General features: G+C 38.9%; 1 protein-coding gene across 1 annotated transcript in view; it reads right to left on the reverse strand.

Moving 5' to 3' along the window:
• The window catches only part of astn1 (astrotactin 1), a 344,209-nt gene that overhangs the window by 58,174 nt on the left and 258,349 nt on the right, over positions 1–27,686 (reverse strand). The window contains exons 18-24 of the mRNA XM_073849391.1: positions 19,700–19,851; positions 18,779–19,008; positions 18,567–18,727; positions 17,550–17,690; positions 16,542–16,669; positions 15,681–15,798; positions 15,043–15,194 (exon numbers count right to left, since the gene is read on the reverse strand). Of these exons, the coding sequence (XP_073705492.1) occupies positions 15,043–15,194; positions 15,681–15,798; positions 16,542–16,669; positions 17,550–17,690; positions 18,567–18,727; positions 18,779–19,008; positions 19,700–19,851 (1,082 nt within the window). The remainder of the gene's footprint in view (positions 1–15,042; positions 15,195–15,680; positions 15,799–16,541; positions 16,670–17,549; positions 17,691–18,566; positions 18,728–18,778; positions 19,009–19,699; positions 19,852–27,686) is intronic.

Raw genomic sequence — 27,686 nt, forward strand, 5'->3', positions numbered from 1 at the left:
TATTAATACAGTTATTATAACATTCTCCTTTGCTCAGCAAGGCCGCATTTATTTGTATATTAAAAAATCACATGCCTAAAATGGCCAAAGAATATTATTTGACTAACTTATTAATTTTAAGTTAAATTGTGCTTTGTTGGTGGACTATAATGTCTGCTAGAATGTTAAAAATGTTCAATGTTAAGTAAATATTTTGAAATCATTGTTTTGTAATTGTAAAAAGCTAATTTTGGCTATTTAATTTATGCAATAGTGAAAAAAAATTGGCAAAATACATGGGGGAAAAACTGTGCTCGGTAATCGCAAACATTTCGGTGCATCCCTAATTTCTACAAATATAGACCTTTTTCCTGAGTAAACGATGAGCGCCGCCATTACCAATTCTAACGTCAGATTGAATGCTTTTCTGTTCCGGTTTCCATAGGAACCCATTCAAATAGCGTCCATCTGTTTTTAATGTAGCTAACGTCTGCTGCTTCGTGTCATCTACACACTCATTAAAGTGAGGCACTGACAAATGACGGTCATTGCGACATTGCCAAGTGATGGCGCTATAGAGCCATGTGCTTTTTAAAAACATTTTAATAGGTTTAACATTAGTTTATTAGCTCAGAATATACCCTAATTTGACTAGAAACAATGTAGACCGGAAATGCAAAGCATTCTTTCAGTTAAGAGTCGGACTTACTTCCGTGTTCAGGAAAAACGTCTATACTTGTGCTACTTAAGACTGGTTTTGTGGTCCAGGGTTACATATTTAAAAAAATATTCAAACAGAAATCAGTTGTTTTAAATTGTAATAATATTTCAGAAAATCACTATTTTATTTTTTATTTTTGATCAATTAAAGAGATACTTTACCCAGAAATAAAAATTAGTGCTGCTCATGCAGGAGCAAGCATTTTGACACTTTTATGTCCTCACTACCTTTCTGGGCCATAAATGTGTCAGTTGTTGTCTATGCAGAGTCAGAAAGCTCTCGGATTTTATCAAAAATATCTGAATTTGTGTTCCGAAGAGGAACAAAGTTCTTACGGGTTTGGAATGAGGTGAAGGTGAGTAATTAATAACTGAATTTTTATTTTTGGGTGACCTATCCCTTTAAATGCAGCCTTGGCTTTTGAACGGAAATGTTCGCATATATAAATCTCATTACTTTATAATATAAAAAGAGCTAGAAACTGATGAAAATAACAGCCCTCTGTGTTTCTCCCAAACCATAATTCTCTCAGCGTTACAGCTAAGCATGATGTGTGCAGGCTTTCCACTCATGTCTGGAGCTGGCGTGCGGTGCGTTGTTGTGCTGTGTTGTTGTTGCAGTCAAAGTGCCCTGAGTTGATGTGAGAGGAATGTGCTGGTGGTCATGCAGAAAAGCAGCACAGAGGGTTCAGTCATGGGTCGGTGCACCCCTGAGATGTCCAGGACTCTGGCCCCGCTTGATACCAGCCAGGTCTTGATGTCAGATAAAATACATTGGCTTTCTCTAGCCCTTTCCCCAATTTCCTGCAACAGTGGCAGTGACCCCATCTTCATGGAAATCCCTCTCAAATTATGCACGCATGTGCTGAAACTCCCTTTAGCAACACAGCCCAACAGTCCAAGACCACAGGAAAAAAATCTGGGATTTTTAAAAAATGTAAACCTATAAATAAACAGAAATGCTCTAGATATTGAATTATTTAAAGGTATACATATCCCATATATTTCTCACACATTTCTCCAGTTCTCTAGCTTGCTTCCTACTCGAGTTATCTAATAAATCTGACATAGTGCATTATTCAATTATAAATATTGTTGGCTCTTTGACAAATTCCTTCGTTAAATTCAAAAATTCTGGTTTTAAAATATCAAAACAAGGCAGTGACAATACAATGACTCCCTGATTCTGATATCAGCATCTCTAATCTTTCATTCTCTCTAACCTCAAAGTGAAGACCACTTGGCCGATGATCCATAACACCACGCACCTACATGTCGCTTCTCCTTCCTTTTAAATGATAGACAATAAACTCCTAGCACTTCCACTGTCACTATAAAGAAGTCGAGAGTGTTTACAGATTACCAGTCCATTCAAGTGTTGTGATAAATCAGAGAGGAGAGTGTTTGCCGTGATGAGTCTGATAAGTGAGTATGTGTGTGTCCTCAAAAGTGGGGCAAAGGAATGAGGAATCACAGCATGGAGGATGGCTGGAGGATATATGAGCGGCACAGAGGGGGAGCTTGTTACTGCGGAGACTCACACCGTCTGCACCAAAAGCAGACTAGTGTGTAAGTGTGCCAGTTTAACAAGTGTATAACCCTCCCTCCTCCGTTAAACCCACACTGGCACACACTGCCCTCAGCGTTTGCGAGCCTCTTTCCTCCACCCACTCCTCCCATGAGATGTAATTAACAAAGAAATTACAGTGAAACACACTGCCGATGGGTCTCTCTGTCTCCAGCAAGGCTAAAATGCGTTAATCACTTTTGCCCATTATGAGCGACAGAGAAAAGCAAGGACAGTGCCAAAATGTGTGACATTTCGCCCCTAAAATGAAGCGACAATTAGATGCGCATTAATTGTATTGTAAACGAAAGTCTGCGGCGTGCTCAGGTAGTTCCTTGTTCCCCACAACACCAACCCTCTGAAGTCCTCATTAGTCTTTATTAAAATGCATTTCTAATTTAGCAAAACCCATTTCACTAATGCATTTCAATGACAAGGATAATTTTGAAAGATGACAGCATGGGAAACTGGCACTCGCTTGTCTCGCTTGTTTCAAGCCTTAGACAAAACTAATATGTGAAGAACATTGTGATTTACAGGGACATTGTCAAAGCTTTTTTTTTGTATGTTTTTTTTAAAGATGTCTTTTATTCAACAAAGGCTGCATATATTTGATCAGAAATACAGTAAAACAGTAATATTGTGAAATATTATAAAAAAATTATGAATGTAATTGTATTTTGTGTGTGTGTGTGTATACATTGCCACTCAAAAGACTTATGTTTTCTTTAAGAAGTATTTTATGCTCAACAGGGCTGCATTTATTTGATCAAAAATACAGTAAAAACAGTAATATTGCAAAATGTCAATATAAAAATAATGTTTTTTATTTTAACATACTTTCAAATATAATTTATTCCTGTGATGCAAAGCTGAATTTTCATCAGCTGTTACTCTGATCTTAAGTGCCACATGATCCTTTAGAAATCATTCTAATATGCTGATTTATTATTAGAATTATCAATGTTATAACATTGTATTTTTCTGGAACCTGTGATTTTTTTTCAAGATTCTTTGATGAATGACAAGATAAAAAGAACAGAATTTATTCAGAAATATATATATATTTAACAATGTAAATCTATGCTATCACTTTTTATTAATTTAACACATCCTCTGAAAAATAAAATTATAAAAGAATAAAAAAAGAATAAAAAAATTACTGACCCCAAACTTTTGATCAGTTGTGTATATTGTTAGAAAACCTTCCTATTTTAAATCAATGCTGTTATTTCAAACCTTTTATTGATCAAAGAATCCTGAAAAAAGTATCACAGGTTTTTTTTAAAAAAAGTAATAATAATAATTAAGCATCACAACTGTTTTTAACATTGATAATAAATCAGCATATTAGAATGATTTCTGAAGGAAAGAATGATGCAGAAAATTTTGCTTTGTATCACAGGAATAAATTACACTTTAAACTACACTCACATAGAAAACAGTTATTTTAAATTTAAATAATAATTCACAATATTACATTTTTTTCTGTATTTTTGAACAAATAAATGCAGCCTTGATGAGCATAAGAAAAGTCTTTATAACCATTAAAAATCTTACTGATCCCAAACTTTTGAGCAGCAGTGTATATATTCTTTCCCTGATAGTGTATGTAACATTTAACCAAGAAAATGTAAATGGGACATGAATTTACATTTGATAAAAAAAATAAATAAATAAATAAAAAAAAAACTTTGCCTTCTCATTTTAGAACACCAACGCACACCATTGAGTTAGTAACATGACAAATGTCTTTACTTTGGTCAATTTAATGTATTCTTGCTTATAAAAATCAGACCCAAAACTTGTATTTACCCCACCCCACACAATAATCATTAATCTTTATAAGTGAAGATGCAAAAATTATTTTATATTTGTTGCATTCAAAAGCCAAAGGCTACAGTCGCCAACCATCTAATATAATACTAAATCGTCCATCCAATATTTAATTATAAAACACCATTCGTCCATCTAAATAATGAAATATAAAAACAATTATTGCATTCTCAGTCAGCGTTGATTAAATGTTTTAAAATAGCGCTTTCAATCTTAAAACATTTATTTACAGTCACTATTCACAAGTGTTAGACTTTGAGAGAAACTGAATTTATATGTGTGTAATGGTGTGTGACACTTCAGTATGACACTAAAATTAATTTATTTTTATAACAGATGCCACAAAGCCATACATCAGTAAAAAAAGTGATAGCTTTTTTATACACATGTTTCAGGCATACATTGTGACTATTTTAACAGTCAGCTGTCACCTGCATCAATGGTTTACTGAAATCTCAAATGACTTATGTTGTATTAAGAAATAGAGAGTGCCCCTTATTTTCCTTCAGACTGCAACCACATACAGTTCAATCCAGACGCCACGTGAGGTGGTGGGATGGATATCGCACTTCCCTTCCTAGGTTTTTCTTTTATCAGAGCACAGTTCAAATCCACATCTCTCCAGCATAAAGATGTGCTGCTGGCAGATGGGCGCTGGGAGCTACGTGATAGGATGTACGCCGAGGCAATAGAGTTTGACTGAACACCTAAGGGACTACAGGCAGGGGAGAAATCTCTCCCTGCACACAATGAGATTTGGTTTCCTACCCAGGACGAACTAACCTTGCCCTCTGGTAAGTGGCTGTCCTTGACCGTGCCGGCACTGGACGGCGTGAATATAAAAACCGTAAGCCAAGCCTGAGAGGACTAAGTGATGTTTACTAAGTAGCTCTGCTTTCCTCAAACCCCTCTCTCGATTTCAATGCGTTCAGACTGGCTCTTTTACTGCCAATTCCTCATTCAACATCAATTCATCTCCACTTCTGTAGCTGCTAATTTGGATTGACTTTTTCAGTACAAAGAATCGGCGACATCAATTATAGCCGGGGTGAAATTTCTAATTAATATGCGTCGCCTAACAAACTGTAAGGTACAAAAATGTCAAATGACAAACAGTTAAAGCAGCCAGAGGGAAAATCTTTTAATGCCTCTGCTTAGCAGCTGATACCCACTGCACCCGCCATGAGTGCTTTCCAGGCAGATAAGCGATGACATGGAATTAGCGTATAGCAGGGTGGTTTAAAAAATATTTCAGTGCAAACATTTTAGATGTTGGTATATTCACCCCTGCAACCTATTTCAGGTGTGTCTGCGAGGAAATCTGCTCAGGCTGATGGGAAGTTTATAGCCGGGATATTGAAGCCAAAGTTTGGTCCAAGTTGGATTTCGTACAGACGGTTTTCAAGTCTGTTCATGTGTCAGGCCTAGTCAGGAATCAAAACAGAAATGGCGAAGATGGATTCTGGGCACTGAGTAAGAACATATAGTACTATCGCTGTGATCAAACATTAAAGAGCAGTTACCAAACACTCTCAACTGGAGACTTTGTAGAACAATCTGTATAGCAAGAAAGAAAAACACCACACAGATAGAAGAAAAGAAAAAAATATATGTGAACAGCTGTAGTTTGAAGTGTAAAAAGACCTGGAGCCTTGTATATAAACAAGCTGAATACAGTTGGCTGTCAGAAAGTGTGTATTTTATTGACCCATAGATTCTAGTGATGTACATTAAATCAACGGTCAATTCTGTTTTTCAAGCTAAATATCTGGAGCATCTGGACCTTGAGATTCCCAGCATAAGAGATGCATCATTTTTCATCATGCATGGCATCAAACAGAACATTGGTTTAAAAATAAAAATAAAAAGTACACTTAGACAAATAAACAGTCTATACTCTGGACTAAACATATATGTTTTTAGAACTAAATTAGAGTAACATATGAAGCCTCTGATCTTTATTAGGTGCTGCATTTCCATTATAGATTTGCACAAAACTTTTAGAAATGTCGAATAAAAAACTATTTTGAAATGATGGTATTTCAGGCAACCAACGTTATGCGACTAAAACATTTTTTCCCCCTTGCGATAAGTCACAGCGACAGATGTTTGGCAGGTTTACAATAAAGCACAGCCACCACGCTTGCCACTATTTTTAATCGATGGAGACGTAGGTGTATATTTTTAGCAAAGCAGCGCAGAGAGCCACATCTGAGATGCTTTTGAAACGTGCCATGACGCAGCTTGTATATACACTAGCATAGCCCCTTAATTACTGTTAAGAGATGATGTGTGAACAGGAACTACTCAAAAATACCAGTATATTCGTTGTGGCAATTTACCGGTATCAGAAGTTTTAACATTACCAGTAAATTAACGGTACTGTGCTCTGTGTGACCTCAGAACAAGGTTACTGGTATGAGCATGTACGAGTTCAGAACGTGCCGACGCAAGACGTCTGCTTTAAACACCCTGATGCAAATTTACTCTGCGCTATTTCTGAAAGTCAAAGAAATGTTTAAAGTCCTCTAATAAGATGTTTCTAGGCCAAAAGCAGCTGCATGAGTGTGTATGTTTGACAAAAATACCTCTTTGTGTTTACACAACACGTTCTGACATAATGACAATTGGTCAGGACCTCTTGGCATTGCTTTTTGATGCTCAAGGTACCCCTTCGATGCACAGGGGTATCCTATTAGCGTCACTTTTCGACGTGCAGGTCCTTCATTGTTTTGAGTTGTTTGTCTTAATTTAATGGTTTGCAGGCATTTGTAAAAAATAGAAATCATTTTATATAAATTTATACTTTCATTGGAGCACCTAACCCAACTCCTACCCCAAACCTACCCACTTTTGAACAATTTACAATGCCCTCCAAAAGTTTGGAAATGCCCTAGAAAAGTGGGGATTTGGACAATATTGGCATATTTGTGATGATTTTGCACTGATAAGGGACAACACAAACTACAAAAACATATTTTTTACATAAACAGTTTATACATAGAAAAAATTCATCAGAATATCCACCATTAGCAGCTATTACAGCCCTGCATAACCTGGGCATACGAGCTGTCAGTTTATTCAAACATTGACTTGATATATTACTCCAAGCCTCCTGAAGGATTGCCCAAAGATGATTCACACTATGCTGATATCGCTCAAAACCACACTTTGCCAGGGGTGTTTCCAAACTTTTGGAGGGTAGTGTAAAACATGTAACAGGCAAATATAAGTACAGTCACAGGTATTTACTGCAAAAACTGACCATAAACAAGCAGTATAAAAGCATTACAAACACGTCCTGTTGCATTATGAGTCTTTCTTTATGCGAAGAAGAGAGTAAAACATAAGATTTCGTTTACTTAGGAAAAAGGTCTATATGTGGGAGTTTTTGCAAAATTGACAGGTTTTTACTGGGAGTATTTTCAATGTGCAATTTCAATTTGCACAATTTGAAGGGTAATGGAAATGCAGCTATTGTTAGATAGGTCACCCCAGTTAAAGGGATAGTTGACCCAAAAATGAAAATTCTGCTATTAATTACTCACCCTCATGTCGTTCCAAACCCGTAAAACCCGTCATCTTTGGAACACAAATTAAGATATTTCTGATGAAATCTGATAGAAGAATTGTTCAATTGTTCAATACCTTCATAAAATTATGGTTGAACCACTGATGTCACATGGACTATTTTATCAATGTCTTTACTATGTTTCTGGGCCTGGAACACAATTCTAAGTTCCAGTGATGTCTATGCAGAGTCAGAAAGCTCTGTGATTTCATAAGAAATATCTTAATTTGTGTTCTGAAGATAAATATAGGTCTTAGGGGTTGGAACGACGTGAGGGTGAGTAATTAATGAATTATACATTTTCATTTTTGGGTGAACTATCCCTTTAATTGTCATTATAATTCATTGACCACACTCCCTTCCTTGTTTATTCTCATGAACTTATTGGTTCCTCCTGTGTATATATACCCTTTGTGTTTCTCTTGTGCTTTTTCTTAGTTGTTGATTGTAATGGTTGCCTGTTTCCTGCAACCATCTTGCTTTTGCTCCTGAATTTATTTGTATACTCTGTTACTTCATTAAATTCCTGCACATAGATCCATATCTCTGCCTGCCTTCGTTTGCTCTTGCATCATTTTCCAACCACCAGATTCAGCGTAAAAAAAAATGTTTATGACACGTACACACGTACAAATAAATCTAATTCATCCTATTAGAAATATAAAGAGCTCGATATACTTCCACACAAACACGTCTCCTACTCTTTTTGCATTCGCCTTTTTTATTTATTTCATCTTCACTCTCTGTTTCTTTATTGTCCTGGCTGATCTTCATCAAAGTAGCTAATGAGTTCCATTGGAACTCATTTGAAGTGGTGAGTATATTGCGGTAATAAATTATGTGTGTACGCAGCAGGATATTATCCTCCAATGGCTTCAATGTAGCAACACTACCCAGCTCTCAGGATGTCATCTTCATTACCAGGCCTGAATTTCCCTGGCATGCTCTGTCTTTGTCTCTCTCTTTCTTTTTACTTTTTTCTTTGTCGCTTTTATTTCAAAATTCATTCTCTGCTCAGCCTTGTAACCCCCCCCCCCCCATGCTCGAGGAGGCTGAAAACACAATTTTGTTTATTTCGCTTATCTTGTTCTGAATTTGTAGCAGAACACTTAATAACATGTAACAATGATTCACCTGAAATTAAACCAGCAAGGTGATACACATATATTACAGAAAATATCTTTGGGGAAAAACAGAAGGGAATTTAATTTCTATGAAATGCTTTCTAAAGAAATATAAATTTCCAAGCTTAAATTATATATCCACTCACTCACACACACACACACACACACACACACACACACACACACACACACACACACACACACACACACACACACACACACACACACACACACACACACGCAAGTTTTTGGGTCAGTATTTTTTTTTCCTGGATATTCTAGTTCATTATAGAGTGTTGCTTTTGAAGGTGTATTTGTGTAATGAATTATTGTGAATTTATTTTCTTAAAAAAAAAAAAATGCAATTCTCTCTCTTCTCTATTTCTTCTTTGTCTCTTTTATTTCAAAATTCCTCCTCCTACCCCTTCTGTGATTGAGGAGGCTGAAAACGTCACTTTTGCTTATTTTGCTTATCTTGTTCTCAATTTGTAGCGGAACACTCAATAATGTGTATCAATGATTAAGCTCAAATTAATGCAGCAAGGTAAGACAGTTGTATTATAAAAAATATCTATGAAATGCTTTCTAAAGAAAAAATATATGTATTTACAACACTGTATGTTGTTTCACAGTTTTTTTATTATTGCAATCGCGAGATTCTGAGAAATTCTGAGAAAAAAAGTCAGAATTGCAAATTATCTCATAATGCAGTTTTTTTTGCTTACATCTTGTAATTCTGACCACTCAATGGTGAGACAGAATTGTAAGATATAAACTCACAATCGCGAGTTATAAAGTCAGAATTGCGAGATATAAAGACTGAAATTTTTTCAGAATTGCGAATGTATATCTCGCAATTTTGACTTTTTTTTTTAAGAATTACGAGTTTATAATTTTTATAGTTTTTTTTACAGTTTTTATTTCTCAACTGTGACATTTTTTTCAGAATTGCAAATCTTACTATAACTGCATTTTTAGTTTTTGACAAAAAAACGTCAGAATTGTGAGTTTTTAATCTCACAATTTGGAGTTTTTTTTTTGCAATTGCAAGTTTACATCTCGCAATTCTGACTTTATCTCAGATATGAGATATAAACTCTCATCTGCGAGTATTGTGAGTTTATATCTCGCAATTTTGACTTTTAAATAAATAAATAAACAAAAATATTTTTTTTTACTACTGTAAGCTATAGAAGCCTGTTTCACAGAATAAAAATTAAAAAGGTAATTGCAACTTTTTATTTCATAATTCTCAATTTTTTCTTGCAATTGTGAGTTTACATCTTTACATGTGAAAATTGCGAAATAAAGAAAATACTGAGATTTTTTCAGAACTGCGAGTTTATCTCTTTGTTTTTTTTTTCCTCCAAGTTTATGTGTTTATAATTACAATTTCATACCTCTCAATTGTGACTTTTTTTTAGAATTGCAAATCTTACTATAACTCACAATTTGGAGGTTTTTTTTGCAATTCTGAGTTTACATCTTGCAATTCTGACTTAAACTCAGATATGTGAAATAAAAACTCTCATTTGCGATGAGAGTATTATAGTATATATATATGTATATATATGAGTATTATATTGAGATATATTGTGAGTTTTTTCTTGCAATTGTGAGTTTACATCTTTACATATCAGAATTGCGAAATATAAAGAAAAGACTGACATTTTCTCAGAATTGCGAGTTTACATCTTGCAATTCTGACTTTTTATCTCAAATATGTGGGGTATAAACTTTTATTTGCAAGTAATGAAGTCACGCAATTCTAAGAAAAAACGCCAGAATTGCGAGTTTATAATTATGAGTTCATATCTCTCAATTTTGACTTTTTTCTCAAAATTGCAACTCACATTTGCAAGTTTACATTATGCAATTCTGAGAAAAAAACATCCGAATTAAGAGTTTTTATCACAATTTGGAGGTTTTTTTTGTAATTCCTGCAATCACGCAATTCTCTTTATCTCAGATATGTAAGATATAAACTCTCATTTGCGAGTAATGAAGTAAAAATTGCGAGATATAAAGAAAAGACTGATATTTTTCAGAATTGTGAGTTTATATCTCGCAAATTTTGACAAAAAAAAAGAAATATTTGTAATTACTGTAAGCTATAGAAGCCTGTGTCAGTGAATAAAAAATAAAAACGTAATAGCAACTTTTCATTTTATAACTCTGATTTTTTTTTCTTGCAATTGTGAGTTTACATCTTTACATGTCAGAATTGGGAAATATAAAGAAAAGACTGAATGACAGAATTGCAGATTGCATATTGCACATATCTCAGAATTGCAAATCTTACTATAACTCACAATTTGGAGTTTTTTTTGCAATTGTGAGTTTACATCTTGCAATTCCGACTTTATCTCTTTATCTCTCATTTGTGAGTAATGAAGTCAGAATTGCAAGAGAAGTTTTTTTCTTGCAATTGCGAATTTATTTCTTTACATGTCAGAATTGCGAAATATAAATAAAAGACTGAGATTTTCTCAGAATTGCGAGTTTATATATCGTAATTCAGACTTTTTTCAGAATTGCAATTCTGAATTCATGATATAAACTCGCAATTGCAAGTTTTTTTTTTTGCAGTTGCGTGTTTACATCTTGCAATTCTGACTTTTTATCTCAAATATGTGAAATATAAACTCCTGTTTGTGAATAATGAAGTCAGAACTGCGAGATATAAAGAAAAGACTGACATTTTCGTAGAACTGCGAGTTTATATCTTGGCTCTATAACTCACAATTGCAAGTTTATTATAAAAAAAGTCAGATGTGAACTCTTAATTTAAAAAAAAAAAAAAAAGCTAAATTGTGAGATAAAGAGACAATTTCTTTTTTTATTTTTTATTCAGTGGTGAAAACAGTCTTTCATAGTAAGCTCCAAAATTGTTACCACAATAAAATTGTTACAACAACAATCCTAGGCTACTACACCCTGAATTGATTTGGAAGACAAAATATGAAACCATCCACTTAAGGAATAGATGATCGCAGTGAGTGTCTCATTATATTACCATTGCAGTCCCTCCGTGCCCGTCTCTCATTCCCCAGCATTAGCTCCCTGCTATCGTTAAGCTAATCTGATGCCCTTGACAGATGCAACTGGGTGGTGTTATGCGCCCCTGCAGTTTGGTGCGGACCGGCACAGTTTGAGTTCATTCGACAGCAAGAAATGGGCTGCTGAGCAGTGGGGCGCGTCGTTACATAGCACACTTCCCTCTTCCTGTCCATTACCTCCCCATCTTTTCCTCACATGCTGCCCAACCTACTGAATACTGTATGTGCTCTGGGTAATATCCATTACAAAAGGAAACACTGGTGGATGAGCTATAAAAGCACAGATGACCTCGTGTAGAGATGCAACACTGCTACTAACGAAATGCCCTGGATCATCTGCAGAAACCGTGAATTTTCCACTTCCTACTTCCTATCATTTGACAGGGGACCTCTAAGTTGGAAAATATATACAGAGTTCTTTAGGAAGCAAAATTACATGACTTTGAATGGAACGCAACATAACTCAGAAACAGTTTCTCCTGTAACGTGGGTGCAAATCACATTTACTGGTTGGTTTGACGCCCCTTGTGTGGTGGAATGGGAGAACGAAGCCATAATTACAGGAGACTGACAGTTTCCTGTAGGTAATTAGACGTAAAGCGATGGAAATCCCAGGTGAAAATGAGAGATAGGAGTGGCAACATGTGCTGCTTGTTGAAAACTGATTATCTGGCGGAGAGCGTAAACACGGAGAAGTGTCTTCCTTACTTGTTTGCGAATCTGTTTGTCTCTGCGTTGCTGCTTGTAATGTGACCTTACAGGCAATTTGGCTCTAATAGGCTTCTGTATATGATGCCGTAATTGTTAGGACTGACAATATGCATCCAATTACTGTCGTTATGTCATTAGGAAGTCATGCATTCATCTTGCCAAGCTGGATTCATTAGCCTGTAGCTCTGTAAGGACATTTATATACATCTAATCACCCTTTTCATTGCCTCTAAAAGCAGGTCTGTTTTTCATAATGACAGTCCTTTCCAAAGTCCTAATGACCCACGTATCCTTACAAGACACGATTATAACTTAGATTAGGGTTTCAATGAAGCATCATTAGTTCCTCGCATGAATCAAACGCATTTCCTAAATGCATCATCAACTTTGTGCATGATCATTAAGCTGAACACATGGAAAAATGAAACACAACAAATGGGAAAAGAAAATGGAAAAATTTGTATTTTGAGGATTTTTTTCCCAATAAGAATATCAAAACATCATTAAAATGTGGTACATTTTATTGAAAAGCATTTATATATACATTATCCTGGTATATAGTTTTTAAATAAATTGTTTAAAAATATTTATTTAAATATGCTTAACTTCACCAAGTATAAAATATTCAAAAGCAAATGTTATGAATTTCCTTTTTTTCCCCAATTTTTTTTTTTTAATAATTCACAATTACTTAGAATTGATAATGGAAATCTTAAAAACAGAGAATTGTGTTAAATGCATTTTATTTTTCTTATGACACTGGCACTGTTTTGAACAAACTTGATTTTTGAGTATTCAGTATTCACAAAAATATCTATTTAACAATAATATAGTCTACTTCGATGAACAGTTTGCGAACAAACTTTAAAAAAGCCTTTAAAGTAAGTTTAAAGTAGTTGTACAAACTTGAAGTTAGAAAGTTTAAATAGATTGTTTAGATGGATTTTAGGATGACATTAGATAACATGCTGCTAGCATAATTTAGCATGTTGCTAGCAAAATTAGCATGTTAACATGTTGTGTGCTTGTTTCTAACATGATTAGCATGTTGTTAGCACGTTTGTAGTGTAATTAACATGTTTTTAACATTTTGTTAACATGATTAACATGTTGTTGACATGTTTCCAGCATAATTCTCATGTCCCTAACATTTCGCTAGCATGTCTTTACACAATTAGCATCTAGCTAACATCTTTTAGCATGTTGTTAACATGTTTAACATGCTTGTAGCATTTTGCTAACATGTTTTAACACAATTAACATATTGTTAGCATGCTCTTAGCATGTTGGTAACATGATTAGCATATTGTTAACATGTTAGCATGATTCTAACATGATTACCATGTTGTTAACATGTTGGTAACATGATTAACATGCTCGTAGCATTTTGCTAACATGTTTTAACACAATTAGCATATTGTTAGCATGCTCTTAGCATGTTGATAACATGATTAGCATATTGTTAACATGTTAGCATGATTTTAACATGATTAGCATGTTGTTAGCATGCTCTTAATATGTTGGTAACATGTTAGCATGAATGTAGCATGATCAGCATGTTGTTAGCATATTTTAATATGATTAGCATGTTTCTAGCATTATTAGAATGTTAACATGTTTCTAACGTGATTAACATGTTGTTAGCATGTGTCTAGCATGATTCTCATGTTCCTAGCATTTTACTAGCATGTTTTAAACACAATTAGCATGTTGTTAGAATCTTTTACCATTCTGTTATAAGTTTTCTAGTATGATTAGCATGTTGTTAACATGTTTCTAGCATAATTCTCATGTCCCTAACATTTCGCTAGCATGTCTTTACACAATTAGCATCTAGCTAACATCGTTTAGCATGTTGTTAACATGTTTAACATGCTTGTAGCATTTTGCTAACATGTTTTAACACAATTAACATATTGTTAGCATGCTCTTAGCATGTTGGTAACATGATTAGCATATTGTTAACATGTTAGCATGATTCTAACATGATTACCATATTGTTAACATGTTGGTAACATGATTAACATGCTCGTAGCATTTTGCTAACATGTTTTAACACAATTAGCATATTGTTAGCATGCTCTTAGGATGTTGATAACATGATTAGCATATTGTTAACATGTTAGCATGATTTTAACATGATTAGCATGTTGTTAGCATGCTCTTAATATGTTGGTAACATGTTAGCATGATTTTAGCATGATTAGCGTGTTTCTAACATGATTAACATGTCACTTGCATGTAGCATTTTGTTGTTAGCATGCTTCTAGCATGATAAGCATGTTGATAACATGTTAGCATGATTTTAGCATGTGTGACGGGCGTCCCGAGGAGCAATCAGCGTCGCCCTGGCAACACACGAGGACCAGCTGGATCCACTCACCACGGACCAATCGGTCACGGCTCAGCCAGCTTTATAAGCAGTCTGCCACAACCAGAGAGTGAGACACATCTCCAATGCACTGTGAGACTTACCTGACCGCTGTATCTTTTCTCCTCCAGAGTCGCCGTGACCGCTTGGTCCCCCACTTCCGGGTTGCACGTTTGGGGTTAAAGCACGTCCTTGCACCAACCCCCTGCACCGGCCACCCTCACTTGGAGACACCAGCACCCAGGAGAAAGCCACCCTGCACCACAAGGAAGACAACCTCACCTCTTCACTCACCGTATTGTTTATCTCGCTTCACTACTGTCAATAAACGCACCCTCCGGGGCTCACTCAACTCTTGTTTTGTTGTTGCTGTTCTCCGCCCGGCCACAAGGTGGTGGAGAATGCGGGCATGAACGTTCCTAGCGCCGGCTGAGAACACCAACAAACAAGACGTTGTTTACACCGCCATTTTGTTGCCCCTCTCACCTCCGGCTGTCTTTTTTCTTTCTTTTTAGGCTCGCTCCTCCCCGCAACGATGGAGGAACTTGTAAAACAGCTTACGGAGGTTAGCGTCCGCCAGCAGCAGTGCTTCGAGCTGCTTACCGAGCAACACAGCCACGTTCAAGGGTATTTGGCCGAACTTCGCTTACCGGCCGCCCAGAACATCCCTCTACCGGACCCTCGAGTCACCGCTGCCCGTTTGCTACCCAAGCTGACCGCAAATGATGATATTGAGGCCTACCTTAAGATGTTCGAATCACTCGCTCGCACCGAAGGGTGGGCGAGAGGTACGTGGGCTGCGACACTGGCACCGCTGCTTTCCGGTGAGGCGCAACGAGCATATTTTTCTTTACCAGCGTCTTCCCAAAATAATTATAATGAGTTAAAAAAAGAAATATTAGGCCGTCTCGGCCTTTCTGCAACCGTTGCCGCCCAGCGCTTCCATGAATGGGAGTTTAAAACACGGTTGCCAGTCCGCGCCCAGGCCGCCGATCTGATGCGGTTAGCCGAACACTGGCTACTGGAAGATTCACCCTCCCCAGCTCAAGTGGCCGAACGGGTGGTGGTAGATAGGCTGCTGAGAGCTTTACCCCGTTCGATGAGGCAGGCCGCGGGTATGCGGGGACCAAAAACCATCCCTGAGGTGATCGACGCCGTGGAGCTGGCGGACGCAACCTACCACCGGGACCTCGGGGAGCGAGCGCAGCCATTCCCCGGAGGGTGCCCCAGGAGCGACGCCCGCCGGAAGGTACCCCACGACCGGTACACAGGCCGACCAGCCCCCGCGACGAGCCAATGCCCACAGAGCCGTCGACCCCCATCAAAGCTTGGATGGCAGGCTGTGTGGTTCATCAGAAAACGCCCCCTGAAGCGCCTACGGCCACTGTCAGGATCAGAGGACGTCACTTCCGGGCCTTGTTAGATTCCGGTAGCGCAGTTTCCCTTGTGCGGCCCACCACCCTTGGGCCCCGGCCAGCCTCCAAGGCGCTGATGCCCATCACCTGCGTCCACGGAGACACGCGTCAGGTACAAACTAACCTTCTTACCTTTCACAAGGATGGTCAACCCTGGACCCTGGAAGTTGGAGTTCTGAAGGACCTACCTGTCCCCTTATTACTGGGCAGAGACTGGCCGGGGCTTGACGCCGCCTTGGCCTCCGCCACACAGCCTGCCCGCTGCCGCCGCAAACCGCGGCCACCGCCGTCGCGGGGGTCCGGAGGTCGCTCCAGCCTACTCACGACGGACAGTGGGAGAGAGGGTGAGTCTGCCGGCCAACACGCTAATCTATTTCACGATGTGTTTCAACAGGTTACTGGAGGAGGAGACTTTGGGAAAGCCCAAAAAGAGGACGACAGGCTCAAGCACTGCTGGCGGCAAGTCCGGGTGCTCGAGGATCAAGAAATTCTGCCGGCCCCTCACCCCCTCCCACATTTCATCGTTCGGAATGGCCTGTTGTACTGCGTCGCGGAGCGACGGGGGGAGGTAAAACGACTCTTGGTAGTGCCGAAGCAGAAAACGGAGATGGTCCTGGAGCTCGCCCATGCTCACCCTATGGCCGGCCACCTGGGGGCCCAGAACACTACCCAGCGAATCCGGGACAGATTCCACTGGCCAGGGCTGGAAGCCCAAGTAAAGAGCTTTTGCCAAGCCTGCCCTGAATGCCAACGCACGTCTCCTCGGAAGCCTCCCCCCAGTCCTCTGATCCCTCTACCCATCATCGGGGTGCCTTTCGAGCGGATCGGGATGGACATCGTAGGGCCGTTGCCGAGGTCTGGCCGGGGACACGAACACATTCTGGTCATCGTTGACTACGCCACCCGGTATCCTGAGGCAGTCCCCCTTCGCCAGGCCACCGCCAAAGCCATTGCCCGTGAGCTGTTCCTGCTCTCCAGCCGGGTGGGTATTCCGTCGGAGATTCTGACCGACCAGGGAACCCCGTTTATGTCCCGGCTAATGGCTGACCTGTGCCGGCTGCTGAAGGTAAAGCAAATTAAAACATCTGTCTACCACCCTCAGACCGACGGGCTCGTCGAGAGATTCAATCAGACCCTCAAACAAATGCTCCGGAAAGTGGCGGCCGAAGACAAGAAGGACTGGGATCTGCTCCTACCATACGTTCTCTTCGGCATTCGAGAGGTTCCCCAAGCCTCCACCGGCTTCACGCCCTTTGAACTCCTCTTCGGCCGCCAGCCTCGTGGTCTCCTCGACGTAGCCCGAGAGGCCTGGGAGCAGCAGCCGGCCGTCTACCGCACTGTGGTGGAACACGTGCAGGACATGAGAAACAAGATCGACAGAGTCATGCCATTAGTCCGGGAGCACCTGGTGAAGTCCCAACAAGCCCAGCAACGCCATTATAATCGGCCGGCCCAACCGCGGGAGTTCCAGCCTGGAGACAGGGTGATGGTCTTGGTCCCGAACGCCGCCTGCAAATTCCTCGCCCAGTGGCAGGGGCCGTATACCGTGGAGGAAAGGGTAGGCCCTGTTAACTATCGGGTGAGACAGCCCGGCCGAAGACGGCCCCTGCAGCTGTACCACATCAACTTGCTTAAGAAGTGGATTGGAGATAGGGACCAAGCCGTCGCCCTCGCCGTCACAGAACCCGCGGTTGTAGACATCAACCCCCATCTGTCGGCCACCCAGAAGACGGAGCTGCGGCACCTGGTCGGTCAGTTCCTGGACGTATTCTCCGACAGCCCCGGCCAGACTAACGTCCTCTCCCACGACATCCGCACTCCTCCTGGCGTCATCGTCCGGCAACGGCCCTATCGAGTCCCCGAGGCCCGCCGGCAGGCTATAGAGGAGGAAGTCCAGAAGATGCTCAAGCTGGGAGTCATTGAGCCCTCTCGGAGCCCCTGGTCCAGCCCGATAGTCCTGGTCCCGAAGCCGGACGGCACCCTCAGGTTCTGCAACGACTATCGACGCCTCAACGAAGTCTCGGAGTTCGACAGTTACCCCATGCCCCGGGTGGATGAGCTCCTGGAGCGCCTGGGAAGGGCCCGGTACATCACCACCCTGGACCTGACCAAGGGGTACTGGCAGGTTCCCCTCTCCGCGGATGCCAGGCCCAAAACCGCCTTCTCCACTCCGTCGGGGCACTGGCAGTACCGGACCCTTCCCTTCGGTCTACATGGCGCTCCAGCGACGTTTCAGCGCCTCATGGATGTGATCCTCCGGCCCCACCAGAGCTACGCTGCGGCCTACCTGGACGACGTGGTCATCCACTCGGAGGCATGGGAAGACCACCTGGATCGACTCCGGAGGGTGCTGTCCGAGCTCCGTCGGGCTGGACTAACAGCCAACCCCCGCAAATGCCACCTTGCCTTAGAAGAAGCCCGGTACCTGGGTTACCGTGTCGGGAGAGGCCTTGTAAAGCCCCAAGAGGACAAGGTAAAGGCGATCCTGGAGGCACCAACGCCACGCAACAAGACCCAGGTACGGGCCTTCCTGGGGTTGGCTGGCTACTACCGGTGCTTCATCCCCAGCTTCTCCTCTATAGCCGCCCCTCTGACAGACCTGACCAGGAAGGGGCAGCCTGAGCTGGTGCGATGGACCCCGGAAGCGGAGCGCGCCTTCCAACGGATCAAACAGGCCTTAACTACGGAGCCAGTCCTGCGCGCTCCGGACTTCAACTGCCCCTTCCTGCTCCAAACGGATGCTTCAGACACGGGATTGGGGGCCGTGCTCTCCCAAGTCCAGGAGGGAGAGGAGCATCCGATAGTCTATATCAGCCGGAAGCTGACCCGGGCCGAGAGAAACTACGCTGCCGTGGAGAAAGAAGCGCTCGCCATCAAGTGGGCAGTCCTGGAGCTCAGGTATTATCTGCTAGGCCGCAAATTCACTCTTTTCACAGACCATGCCCCGCTGCAGTGGATGGCCCGGGCCAAGGATACAAACGCCCGGGTCACAAGGTGGTTCCTGTCGCTCCAGGACTTCCACTTCGATGTGCGCCACCGGGCCGGTTCCAGCAACAACAACGCCGACGGGCTCTCTCGGTCCTGGGCAGCTTACACAGGTCTGTCAGGGGTCACTCCCCACCCACCCCCTGTCTCCCCTCTATCTTTTTACCTCCAGGACCAGGACGTCGCTTGGGGGGGGGAGTGTGACGGGCGTCCCGAGGAGCAATCAGCGTCGCCCTGGCAACACACGAGGACCAGCTGGATCCACTCACCACGGACCAATCGGTCACGGCTCAGCCAGCTTTATAAGCAGTCTGCCACAACCAGAGAGTGAGACACATCTCCAATGCACTGTGAGACTTACCTGACCGCTGTATCTTTTCTCCTCCAGAGTCGCCGTGACCGCTTGGTCCCCCACTTCCGGGTTGCACGTTTGGGGTTAAAGCACGTCCTTGCACCAACCCCCTGCACCGGCCACCCTCACTTGGAGACACCAGCACCCAGGAGAAAGCCACCCTGCACCACAAGGAAGACAACCTCACCTCTTCACTCACCGTATTGTTTATCTCGCTTCACTACTGTCAATAAACGCACCCTCCGGGGCTCACTCAACTCTTGTTTTGTTGTTGCTGTTCTCCGCCCGGCCACACATGAATAACATGTTTTTAACATGATTAACATGCTTCTTGCGCATTATCGCATATCATGTTAGCATGATTCTAGCATTATTAACATGTTGATTGCATATTTTAAGTATGATTCGCATGTTACTAGCATGATTAACATGTTGTTAACATGTTGCTAGCATGTTTTTAACATAATTAACATGTTGATTAGCATGTTTTTAGTATGACCAGCATGTTGATAAAATGGCAACATGATTAACATATTGCTAGCATATTTTTAGTATGATTAGCATGTTTGATAGCAACATGTTATACTTATCATGTTGTTAACATGTTTCTAGCATGATTATAATGTTTCTAGCCTTTTGTTAGCATGTTTTAATGCAATTAGCATGTTGTTTAGGATGTTTCTAGTATGATTAGCATGTTGATAACATGTTAGCATGATTCTAGCATTATTAACATTGTGGCTTGCACATATTTAATATGATTCACATGTTACTAGCATGATTAACATGTTGCTAGCATTTTTTAACATGATTAGTATTTTAACATGTCTCTAGCATGATTAGAACGTTCCTAGCATTTTGTTAGCATGTTTTAGTATGATTAGCATGTTGATAACATGATTAACATATTGCTAGCATATTTTTGTATAATTATCATGTTGCTATCATGTTATAATTAGCATGTTATTATCATGTTGCATGATTAGCAGTTTGCTCACATGATTCTAGCATGATTAGTATGTAGTTGACATGTTAACATGTTTCTAGCATGTTTAGCTTTTTGCTACCATTTAACATAATTAGCATGTTGTAAGCATATTGTTAACATGTTTCTAACACGAATATCATGTTGCTAACATCTTTCCAGGATGATTAGCATGGTGATAGCATATATGTTTTAGCATGTTTCTAACATGAATAACAGGTTGCTAACATGATTGGCAAGATTGCTAACATAATTCGCTATCTTGTTTCTCATGATCAAACATTTAAAAATAAATAAATACAATTGGTGTATTTATTCATTTGATTGCAGTATTACGGTATTAGCGAATGTTAACCTGTTGCTTTTAACGAAAGCAGGTCACATTGTATCTAAGGGACAGTCCCCTGGAGGATCCTTGAGTAAATGGCTTGCATAATGGTGGAAGCTTACAGATCACCTCTTTTGGGATTTCAACGTCCAACCTTTTAGTCACCATTCTGGATCGTAAATGACTACTACCGTAGCACCTGACTACAGATGTGAAGCATTAAGAATTCAGAGGTGGAAATTAATGAGAAGAGCTCCTGATGAGATGCTGGTGAACGTTCCTCAACTGTATTGCACACAGGTCATCTAATCAATGCACGAACAGGCCCAGGGGATGAGAATAGGAAAGAAAAATATCTCAGGGCAAGGTCAGCATGTTCTTGCCCAGTGGAAAGCCTGGTATCCCAGGCTGGCAAAGCACCATGCATGCTGCCCCTGGAGGAGCTGCTGGATATGTTCGCGCTGACCCTCCACTACTGTTGCCCATGGGACTGAACTTACCATCCAAAACACAGCACAAACAACCAACTGCTAAATATTCATTCATCTCTCTGCCTGTCTCCTCAGATACCAATCAATTTCGGAAATTGCTCAAGCTATGTATTTCCTCCACTTTTTCACAAACACACACACATAGCACTTTCTCCTTTGGTGCAGATCACACCAGGCTTACTGTTTGGATTGCTATCCAGAGAATGATCCCTAATGGTTATCTGACAAAAGTGGAGAGCTAAGAAGGCTGAGGAATCCAGAGGAAGATCAATACTCTGGGATAGTGAGTTTTCCTATGGTAAAGGCCAAGTCTTTCTCAGGCTCCCGAGGGTCACATATGAGATGTTTACAAGGACAGAACATCACAGGTATCTCCAAAACAGGCATAAGGGGAAAAAATGATGCTTTGACTGAACCAAATGTTCCTTAACACAGTTAAACTCAGACTAACCTCAATGTGTCAATGCTTAAAGTAGTTATAAAAAGCTTGGAGTAAAAAAAAAAACATTAAAATAATTCATTAAAAAGCATTACTAAATCAATATTATATCAAATTGTTTAAAATATAGCGATTTAAATATGCTTAACTTTGTAAAGCATAAATATTAAAATAAATAAATAAATGGATGCCAAAGCAAATGTTATGGATTTTGTTTTCTTTCTTTTTCTTATAAAATTTAATTTGACTGAACCAAATGTACCTCAAAAGTCAAACTCAGACTAACCTCAATGTGTCAATTTTTTTTAAAGGAAGTGTTTATTAAAGGTTTATATAAAAATAGTTAAATAAATGTTCTGGACATATTTAAATTAACTTTGCTGCCTTAACTTTTTAATCTTTAAAAATAATAGTTAATTTAATAATATAATAAATATTATCTTTAGCAATTTAAATAATGTGTGAGTCATACTTATACATTATAATTTTGTAACCCTTAAATGTATATGTAGTGATTAAACGCTCTCATTTTAGTTTTTAGTGTTTTATTTTTTTCATTAAAAGTTCATTAAAAGAATTTTAATTGGTACATTAATTATGTAAGTTACTGCATAATCACAAAAAACACAAATAAGGAAAATAAATAAATTAATTAAATAATATAAATAGTGATTTATTGCATATATATAACCCTGGTAAAATAAATGTAGCAATTCAATTGTTTAAAATATATTTATTTAAATATGCTTAACTTTGCTAAGTATAAACGTATAAAATATTCAAAAAATATAAATGGCAAAACAGATGTTATACATTTTGTTTTCTTTATTTTTTCTTTCAATATTTAATTTCAATAATTCACATTTATTCGAAATTCAAGATGGAAATCTTAAAAACAAATTTAGAAAAAAAATAAATAAAATAAAATAAAAATAAAATAAAATAAAAATCTTATTTGGCACCTTATTTGGGAGATATTTATTTTACAAATGTGACTCTAGACCACAAAACCAGCCATAAGGGTCAATAATAAATAAGCTTTTTTCATTGATGTATGGTTTGTTAGGATAGGACAATATTGGCCGAGATACAACAATTTGAAAATCTGGAATTTCAAAAATCAAAATATTGAGAAAATCGCCTTTAAAGTTGTCCAAATGAACTTCTTAGCAATGCATATTATTAATCAAAAATTAAGTTTTTATATAATTACGGTAAGAAATTTACAAAATATCCTAATGGAACATGATTTTTCCTTAATATCCTAATGATTTTTTTTCATAAAAATGCTGTGGCCTTGACAATGGTATGTTCCTCCAATGGCTTTGTCCGTGGTGTGATTTGTATCTGGCATAAAAAGCATTTCAAACAATGTTTGTTGTGTTCAATGGAGTTCAGTCTTGTGATTGACATGGTGTCAACTCAACAAACAATTTTCACTTGATACCTTTACAAAATTTACGAATGTGGGGTGCTGCTTTAGTTCTCACAAATCCCACTGAGCAAAATCAACAATTACAGAGAACAAGATACACCTATAGCATATAAATAATAAAACAAAGACGTGGTAACTCTCTGAGGAATTAACGTAGAAAACAATATGCCAGAGGGTGCACATCTTTTTGTAACAATGCATTTCAAACAAGCTCTTTCACCAGTTCTGATCTTTTCTTTTCTTCTTTTCAAAGATGAAAAGACAGCACTGTTTTCTCATCCGCCAAACACTGACCTTGACACTCAACACAACACTAAGTCTATTTTTTTTGTGTTTATACAAGTGTGTGTGTAAATTCATTACACTGATTGCAACTTAAGGTGAATCAATAGACAAAGTTCTGCAGGTTTCCTGTCTGTGAGACTATCAATCCAATTTGTTGGTGGTTTTTCAGTGATCTTATCCTAAAGGTTTATTTCTCGTAAGTGCTTGAGTCCCCTAAAATGTCACAAAATGTCATAGGCTAATTTTAGCCTCAGTACTGTAGCTTTAATTGACATGTTTGTTAGTCTAGAGGACCACCGAATGGGAAGATTTATCACTGACTTTCAAACCAAGGCAATCTCTACATAGTTTCTTTCTCAAACTTACGGCCCACCGACTGATGCAAATTGCTCACAATACTGGAAGAAAATTTCTGGCAAGCTCGAATCTGATTGGATGACTTTATACAACCTTCATGAGTAAAGGCACACAAAGTTTTTAGTCAGTCTACGGAAAAGATGTGTTTACAATAGAAAGCGCTTGGAGGCAAATCACAGAATTTGTCAAAATTCACTAGACTAGAGACATCAAATCTTTAAATGATACTTTGGCTTTTGAATGAGAAGCTTATTAGGAAGTCAAATACATAGATATTCACAAACAGAACTGAATATTCTGCTTTGTTGTCTGTCAAAAAGACTGCATTTATTACGCTACTTTTGAACAGCCAGAAATTCAGAGTCTGAGCACATTTTCTGATATTTTTCCATTATTTAAATTATTTTCAAGACGGTCTGTTTTTGTGATAAAAACTATTTCAGATAAATCCATCCTATGATAACTTTGCTCTATTCTCTCTGTAAACCTCAAGATTTGTAATTATTTCCAGACAACACATTTTGCATCCAACAAAGGAGTTGCTATTCTGGGAACTGAACCAAGATCTTAGGTTCTACCCTATAGACAATTCCATATAATGGCGATACAGTCATTTTGCAGGCATGTCTACATTGGTTGTTATAGCAATGACATGCTAGATGTCAGCTCAAACCTTCAAGCAGCATACTTGAAGTATGAAGAGGTGTCAGAAAGCAGGAAATTCATCCTGCGGCGCTCAGCTCACGCGGCGCATCATATGGAATAGTGTGTCCTTTATTTTCACGGTGTATACTGTGCAGTGTAGGGTATAGAATTGGTGGAGATATGACTGGCTGTCGCATGTAGTTCTCCGAACATTTGATGACAGCGGTTCTCTCGCCAATGTCTTTTTATTGTCCTGTTTCCAACGACTATGGCATGAGATGTGCGTGTCATTGTAAATGGCAAATGTGTCATGTCCTGAATGACAAAAAACAACCAACCAACCAGTTTTGATGTACACTGTAAAAAAAAAAAAATCATGTTTAAAGGCTTAGTTCACCCAAACATAAAAATTAATTAATTACTCATCCTCATGTTGTTCCAGACCTGTAAGACCTTCGCTCCTCTTTGGAACACAAACTAAGATATTTTTGATGAAAAAAAAAAGAGACTTTATTCAACAATTAATTTCTTCTCTTCTGTGTCAGTCTTTGAAAAAATGTCCAGGCCCCTGAAAACGTTATAGGTTAAAGTGGGCTCCAACATAGGATACTTAAGTTAAAGGATAGTTCACCCAAAAATGAAAATGAAAATATACTACGCCAGAGCGCGTACACATATAACGTATATATTTCGTGTCTTAGGACATCAATGTATCGTCACGAGCCGCAGGGTGTAATTTGGATTTGTCTGTGCATGTTTTTTTTTTTAGTTTTAAAGGTTTGGTGCCATTCCACTGCCATTATTTGGCTGACAGACTGCACCGGTTTGAATTAAAAAAATTTGTTTGTGTTCTCCTGAAGAAACAAAGTCGCCCACATCTTGGATGCCCTGGGGGTAAGCAGATAAACATCAAATTTTCATTTTTGGGTGAACTATCCCTTTAACTTATTGTTGTCTTTTCTAAAATAAATAATTGCTACATGACAATTCACAAGCAGTTATGACTTGTAACCCAAAGATTGCAGGTTCGAGTCTCAAGTTTGACAGGAATTGACGGTGGAGGGAGTGAATAACCAGCACCCACCCTCTCCACCCTCAATACCACGAAAGAGGTGAGACCCTTGAGCAAGACACCGAACCCCCAACCGTTTCCGCCATTAAAAAAAATGTAATTGTGACATTTAAATTGCAAGTTACAAATTCAGTATTGTGAGATATAAACTCACAACTGCGAGATTTGCGAGACAGACTTGAAATTCTGAAAGTCGCAATTGCGAGTTTATGTCTAGCAATTCTAACTTTATAACACACAATTGTGAGTTAATAAATCAGAATTGTCAGACATAAACTAAATTCTGAAAGAACATATCAGTCTTTTTTCCCCTCAAAATTGGACCTTATAACTCGCAATTGTAAGTTTATATCTCACAATTCTGAGAAAAAATGTCTGAATTGCAGGAAAAAAAGACTGAATTGCAAGAAAAAAGTCAGAATTGCGAGATATGAACTCCATAAATAAAGTTTTATCTATATTTATAAAGTTTTTATCTCGCAATTCTGACTTCAATTCTCCCAGTTGTGAGTTTATCAAACAATTCTGAGGAAAAAAAGTCAGAATTGTGGGTTTATTTTGACTTTATAACACTTACAAGTTTATATCATGCAATTCTGACTCACAATTGCAGATTGAGAAAAAAGTCAAAATTGCAAGTTTTTAACTCGCAATTATGACTTCATATCATGCAATTCTGAGAAAAAAAAATCTGAATTGTGAGACAAAAAGTCGCAATATCCTTTAATATTTTTTTATTAAATGGCAGAAATAGACAATAAAATTTGTTTTATTGACGGTAAAATGCTTGGAAATAATAATTAACGTCCATTCATTATTTGCGTTAAATTCTGTCAATTTGATTAATTTGTTTATAAATTACTTTACTTTAACACTTTAATATGATGTAAGATCACTTTATTTGTACAGTTCAAGCAGCACGTGAATCAATCATGTTTTCCTCTTTTCTACTATTTTCAGCATGAAATAAACACGAAAAAATATCAGCATGCTAAAAAAATCTGAACAATATAATTAAACAAATGTCTCATGTAATCGATCAATCAGCGTTTTGAAAAATGTCTTGTGAATTAGTCATAACATAACATTTACCTCAGAAAAGCCAACCTTCGCCAATATTATTTTATTATTATTATTATTATTATTTTTTTTTTTTATTGGTGTTTTTGATGTTAAATACATGTGAAGAATGAAAGGTTGATTGCCTTTTTCATTCCCACAGAGTAGGTGGAATTTTCACATTAATTTAACTTTATTCACTCAATATAGCACAACTTTATTCTCATACATTAAAAAAAAAAGAAAAAAAACATTTCAGCTGCATTCCCCAAGCTTTTCTTTTGGCAAATTCACCCACAATGTCCTTGGTGTTTAATTTGAGGCTTTCTGTATTCTCAATGGAAACAATGACTAGTTTCGATAGTCTGTTCTACGCCATGGTTCTTTGCAAAATCAATATTTTCAATTCAGGTTCACACCCTTGAGTGACAGATGATCAGCTTTTCTGTAAAAAAGACAATGTATTTGGGGGTGAAATCATAAATGCTAGGTTGCTAAATCAGTGATAGTCTCAGCTTGCCCTAGAGAGAAAACAGCATAATTTTCACATTTCGACACATCTGAGACGTGCTAACCGAATTCAGAGCCAAATCCCCTGGCTGCTTGAGACATTACAGGCGGTCCAATGCTTACAGCAACACCTGCTGTTCTCTCTGCTTACACAGGGAAAACATAGCTATAGCTTGCGGTAAGCGTATAGCAAAATGACTGCCTACTTTACTTAATCATCATCCCCAAGTACTCTGCAGAGTGTAATAATAATACCAAAGATGTTATATATCATATCACGCTTGCCGGAGACTTTGACTGGATGTGTTTTCTGTCCCGCCCACAGGCTCTGCACTATTGAACACACGGGGTGGATGAAGAGAGTGAGCGGGCATATATACATTATTTAAC

The sequence above is a fragment of the Garra rufa genome, chromosome 10 (assembly GCF_049309525.1).
Source record: "Garra rufa chromosome 10, GarRuf1.0, whole genome shotgun sequence".
Taxonomy (NCBI): Eukaryota; Metazoa; Chordata; class Actinopteri; order Cypriniformes; family Cyprinidae; genus Garra; species Garra rufa.